This window comes from Oncorhynchus mykiss, chromosome 27 (assembly GCF_013265735.2).
Source record: "Oncorhynchus mykiss isolate Arlee chromosome 27, USDA_OmykA_1.1, whole genome shotgun sequence".
Taxonomy (NCBI): Eukaryota; Metazoa; Chordata; class Actinopteri; order Salmoniformes; family Salmonidae; genus Oncorhynchus; species Oncorhynchus mykiss.
In genome coordinates, this window is record NC_048591.1 from 33,904,661 (window position 1) to 33,910,660 (window position 6,000).

Sequence of the window (6,000 nt, forward strand, 5' to 3'; positions counted from 1 at the left end):
TCACTGCATGTTCAAGACATTTAGGAGCATGCCTGGTGTTGGCTGCTTTGTGTGGCCAACCTAAACCCTGTGAAGGTTTAACCTCTTATGTTATAGGGGACGCTTGCGTCTCATTTGGTCAAAAGCCAGGGAAAATGCATCGCGTCAAATTTAAATAAAATGATATAAAAATCTAACTTTCATTAAATCACACATGTAAGATACTAAATTAAAGCTACACTCGTTGTGAATCCAGCCAACATGTCAGATTTTAAAAAGGCTTTTCGGCGAAAGCATACGAAGCTATCATCTGATGATAGCACAGCAGTAAACAAAGAGGGTAGCATATTTCAACCCTGCAGGCGCTACACAAAACGCAGAAATGAAATATAAATCATGCCTTACCTTTGACGAGCTTCTTTTTTTGGCACTCCGATTAATTCCGTCCATATATATCCAAAATGTCCATTTATTTTTGCGCTTTTGATCCAGAAAAAAACAGCTTCCAAATTGCGCAACGTCACTACAAAATATTTCAAAAGTTGCCTGTAAACTTTGCCAAAACATTTCAAACTACTTTTGTAATACAACTTTAGGTATTTTTAAACGTTAATAATCGATCAAATTGAAGACTTGTCTATCTGTGTTCAATACAGGAAGACAACAATCCAAGCTACTTTTCAAGTCTTTGCAACTCTCAACAGTGTTACGCAGTTCCTAGATGGCCTACTTCTTCATTGCACAAAGGAATAACCTCAACCAAATTCCAAAGACTGATGACATCCAGTGGAAGCGGTAGGAACTGAAAACAAGTTCCTAAGAAATAGCGTTTGCCAATGAGAAATCAATGAACAGACAGAGACCTCCAAAAAAACAATTCTGAATGGTTAGTCCTCTGGGTTTTGCCTGCTACATAAGTTCTGTTATATTCACAGACATGATTCAAACAGTTTTAGAAACTTCAGAGTGTTTTCTATCCAAATCTACTAATAACATGCATATCTTATATTCTTGGCATGAGTAGCAGGAAGTTGAAATTGGGCACGCTATTTATCCAAAAGTGAAAATGCTGCCCCCTGTACCTTAAGAAGTTAACAGGATCAGCGGCTGGGTGACAGAGCCGAGGGATACGAGTTAATGTCCCTTTATCTAACACATAGGGGCCCTTTCTACACATCTACCTCTGAAGTGCCTCAGATAACCCTCGGTTCTTGGAAATGTAAGGTTCACGTGCGCTCGGTTGTTCTACCTGTAGCCGTCCTTGATATTTACCGCAAGGCTGTCTCTCAGATCTGCTGGAGGATTTGAATATTTTATGAGCCAGAGAACATTGGATCTGTCAGTGGAGCTCTGCTCTTTGCTGCACGCTTCCTTCCAACCTTATGATACAGACATGTTCCACTGTCCTTCTCAATGAGCAAAGCCTCCTCGCCTGGCTTCTGACAGGGAGAATAGACATGACAAACACGTTGAGCTGTGGATGAGACAAAGACATTATCGAGACAGAAAGACAGAGAGAGCAGACAGTGGAAGTATAATACAGCTCCACTCACCTGAACCAGATAGGGATAGTTGACGTACATAATGAACTGTAGTTTGCACTGAAATATATACACCTGTCTAGACTGAGGGCACAGTGATCTGTTGAAAGGTACAAATGACTCGGGCTGATTTATTTCTGTGTCATTCTGAAATGTTAATCTTTTCAGCTTATTTTTTTCCGGAGTATGATGCCAGTGAATACAACTGAATACAATGCCATTTGTGCCATTCATGCACTTGGCAAACCTCTTCTTCTGAACCTAGCTATAGGAGCTAGTCCGGTCTTTGACTAAACCTTTCATCCTGCACCCGCTCCCCATGTTATCCAGCCGACTGCATCGCCAACTATAACAACCAGATGGAGAGCAAGCAGACCAACCTGATGGTGCCTGAGGGAGGAGTGTACGGAGACGTGGACCTCTCCAACAAGATCAACGAGATGAAGACCTTCAACAGCCCCAACCTGAAGGACGGACGCTTCGTTGGGCCGGGTGGACAGCCCACCCCGTACGCCACCACACAGCTCATTCAGTCTTCTATCCTGGGAAACAACATCAACACAGACAGAGGGGTAGGAGGGGGAGGGGGAGGGGGAGGGGGAGGGGAGACAAACGAGAAACACGGCTGGAAACCCAACCCTGTTCAGGGGCAGAAGCAACAGGAAATGACCTCACAGCTCCACCAATATAACATCATGGAGCAGAACAAGCTGAACAAGGGTGAGTGTGTGGTGGGAATCAGTGGAGGTTAGGAGGTCAAACCATAGCTGTCTTCCATCTTTCTTTCTTCCCTTCTTTATTTCCTGTTCTCCCTGTGGATGGGCCCACCATGCTGAAGAATGTTCCTTTTTCACTGTCTTCCCTGCTGCCCCCATTCAGTCATATGAATAGGGAGCATCATCAGTCTCCCTCTCATTGTCTACTATGCATTTTCCTAACTCCTCTTTCCTCTCTGTGTTCATTTCAAATCTCTGCACTACATTCTGGGTCAGGCCTGGGTTTCTGTCTTTACTGTCTGGGTTGTTCTTCATTGGTCAAGTCTCATAGCTACAGCTGTAAGGATTTTCTCCATGTGTCAGGTATCTGAAAGAGAGATAACCATTTATTTTGGAACTGACAGGGACTGAACTAAACTGTCGCCACCTTCTTCTTACCTGCAGAAAATAGCTGCTACTTTAGTGACACCGTTTTCAGTTTTGTCGTGGTCTCTTGTATGGAACAGAAATTGCATGTCTTCTCTCTCAACACTCTTAGGAAGACAGCATCCACCGGACTGTTTATTGAGACTGTTTCAACTTACATTTCAACTTATTAGAGGTGTATGACACACATTTTAACACATCGCTGGTTCAGATCATTATTTAGATGTGTTGCTAGATTGTTAGCTCTTATGTTAGCCTAACTGTGATCATTAGTCAGTTAAACTCAAACAGTCTCTATGGATCTTTTGATATCATAAGGTCCCCCTCTGTACTTCATTTCCATAGACTATCTATACTTTTCTAATGCGGTAATATAGTGTATGCTGCCCACCTTCCTCATGCATTACCATCCTCCTCCTCTCCCTTACCAGACCACTACAGAGGAGGGGACAGTCCCATGGCTACCACCATCCCCTATAACCAGGCCCACGAGGCCCACACCGTGGGCTCCCACAACAGCTCTGACCATGGCAGCTGCAGCACCTCCGGTGAGAGAGTGGGGAACGGGGGGGTAATCAATATCCACAGCCATATGGCTGGTGTTTTACTGCGTGGATGTTTAGTGAATCACTTTTGTTGTTGTTTCCCATCCTTATTTTCCTCAAAAGCAATACATTGTAGTGGGACTAATAATATAATGCTTTAAAATTATTATTTTGATTCATTTCCATGTCATTATCTTGAAGAGAAATTAAAATGCCTTCAGTGGAGGGAAAATGTAAAACATCCCAGGCATCAGTTTCCAGTCTGTGTGTGTTTCCAGTCAGTTTCCAGTCTGTGTGTGTTTCCAGTAAGTTTCCACTCTGTTTCCAGTCTGTGTTTGTTTCCAGTCGATGTCCGTTTCCAGTCTGTGTGTGTTTCCAGTCTGTGTCCGTTTCCAGTCTGTGTGTGTTTCCAGTCTGTGTCCATTTCCAGTCTGTGTCCGTTTCCAGTCTGTGTCCGTTTCCAGTCTGTGTGTGTTTCCAGTCAGTTTCCACTCTGTTTCCAGTCTGTGTGTGTTTCCAGTCTGTGTTCGTTTCCAGTCTGTGTCCGTTTCCAGTCTGTGTCCGTTTCCGGTCTGTGTCCGTTTCACATCTGTGTCCGTTTCCAGTCTGTGTCCGTTTCCAGTCTGTGTCCGTTTCCAGTCGGTGTGTGTTTCCAGTCTGTGTTTGTTTCCAGTCTGTGTGTGTTTCCAGTCTGTCCGTTTCCAGTCTGTGTCCGTTTCCAGCCTGTGTGTGTTTCCAGTCTGTGTTTGTTTCCAGTCGGTGTGTGTTTCCAGTCTGTGTTTGTTTCCAGTCTGTGTCAGTTTCCAGTCTGTGTCCGTTTCCAGTCTGTGTCCGTTTCCAGTCTGTGTCCGTTTCCAGTCTGTGTCCGTTTCCAGTCGGTGTGTGTTTCCAGTCTGTGTTTGTTTCCAGTCTGTGTGTGTTTCCAGTCTGTCCGTTTCCAGTCTGTGTCCGTTTCCAGCCTGTGTGTGTTTCTAGTAAGTGTTTGTTTCCAGTCTGTGTGTGTTTCCAGTCTGTGTGTTTCCAGTCTGTGTCCGTTTCCAGTCTGTGTCCGTTTCCAGTCTGTGTGTGTTTCCAGTCTGTGTTTGTTTCCAGTCTGTGTCCGTTTCCAGTCTGTGTGTGTTTCCAGTCTGTGTCCGTTTCCAGTCTGTGTGTGTTTCCAGTCTGTGTGTGTTTCCAGTCTGTGTCCGTTTCCAGTCTGTGTCCGTTTCCAGTCTGTGTTTGTTTCCAGTCTGTGTCCGTTTCCAGTCGGTGTGTGTTTCCAGTCTGTGTCCGTTTCCAGTCTGTGTCCGTTTCCGGTCTGTGTCCGTTTCCAGTCTGTGTGTTTCCAGTCTGTGTCCGTTTCCAGTCTGTGTCCGTTTCCAGTCTGTGTTTGTTTCCAGTCTGTTTGTGTTTCCAGTCTGTCCGTTTCCAGTCTTTGTCCGTTTCCAGCCTGTGTGTGTTTCCAGTCTGTGTCCGTTTCCAGTCTGTGTCCGTTTCCAGTCTGAGTCCATTTCCAGTCGGTTTGTGTTTCCAGTCTGTGTTTGTTTCCAGTCTGTGTGTGTTTCCAGTCTGTCCGTTTCCAGTCTGTGTCCGTTTCCAGCCTGTGTGTGTTTCCAGTCTGTGTTTGTTTCCAGTCTGTGTGTATTTCCAGTCTGTGTGTTTCCAGTCTGTGTCCGTTTCCAGTCTGTGTCCGTTTCCAGTCTGTGTGTGTTTCCAGTCTGTGTTTGTTTCCAGTCTGTGTCCGTTTCCAGTCTGTGTGTGTTTCCAGTCTGTGTCCGTTTCCAGTCTGTGTGTGTTTCCAGTCTGTGTCCGTTTCCAGTCTGTGTCCGTTTCCAGTCTGTGTGTGTTTCCAGTCTGTGTGTGTTTCCAGTCTGTGTCCGTTTCCAGTCTGTGTGTGTTTCCAGTCTGTGTCCGTTTCCAGTCTGTGTGCGTTTCCAGTCTGTGTGTGTTTCCAGTCTGTGTCCATTTCCAGTCTGTGTCCGTTTCCAGTCTGTGTGTGTTTCCAGTCTGTGTTTGTTTCCAGTCTGTGTCCGTTTCCAGTCGGTGTGTGTTTCCAGTCTGTGTCCGTTTCCAGTCTGTGTCCGTTTCCGGTCTGTGTCCGTTTCCAGTCTGTGTCCGTTTCCAGTCTGTGTCCGTTTCCAGTCTGTGTTTGTTTCCAGTCTGTGTGTGTTTCCAGTCTGTGTCCGTTTCCAGTCGGTGTGTGTTTCCAGTCTGTGTCCGTTTCCAGTCTGTGTCCGTTTCCGGTCTGTGTCCGTTTCCAGTCTGTGTCCGTTTCCAGTCTGTGTTTGTTTCCAGTCTGTGTGTGTTTCCGGTCTGTGTCCGTTTCCAGTCTGTGTCCGTTTCCAGTCTGTGTCCGTTTCCGGTCTGTGTCCGTTTCCAGTGTGTGTCCGTTTCCAGTCTGTGTTTGTTTCCAGTCTTTGTCCGTTTCCAGTCTGTGTCCGTTTCCCGTCTGTGTCCGTTTCCAGTCTGTGTCCGTTTCCAGTCTGTGTGTGTTTCCAGTCTGTGTTTGTTTCCAGTCTGTGTCCGTTTCCAGTCGGTGTGTGTTTCCAGTCTGTGTCCGTTTCCAGTCTGTGTCCGTTTCCGGTCTGTGTCCGTTTCCAGTCTGTGTCCGTTTCCAGTCTGTGTTTGTTTCCAGTCTGTGTGTGTTTCCAGTCTGTCCGTTTCCAGTCTGTGTCCGTTTCCAGCCTGTGTGTGTTTCCAGTCTGTGTTTGTTTCCAGTCTGTGTGTGTTTCCAGTCTGTGTGTTTCCAGTCTGTGTCCGTTTCCAGTCTGTGTCCATTTCCAGTCTGTGTGTGTTTCCAGTCTGTCCGTTTCC

General features: G+C 46.0%; 1 protein-coding gene across 4 annotated transcripts in view; it reads left to right on the top strand.

The window, feature by feature from the left end:
* robo1 (roundabout, axon guidance receptor, homolog 1 (Drosophila)) overlaps positions 1–6,000 on the top strand; it is a 544,530-nt gene that overhangs the window by 513,469 nt on the left and 25,061 nt on the right. For 3 of the 4 annotated variants that reach the window (XM_036964909.1, XM_036964908.1, XM_036964910.1), the window contains 2 exons: positions 1,851–2,240; positions 3,094–3,210. In XM_036964909.1, the coding sequence (XP_036820804.1) occupies positions 1,851–2,240; positions 3,094–3,210 (507 nt within the window). The remainder of the gene's footprint in view (positions 1–1,850; positions 2,241–3,093; positions 3,211–6,000) is intronic. The other variant, XM_036964911.1, reaches the window with a different exon arrangement.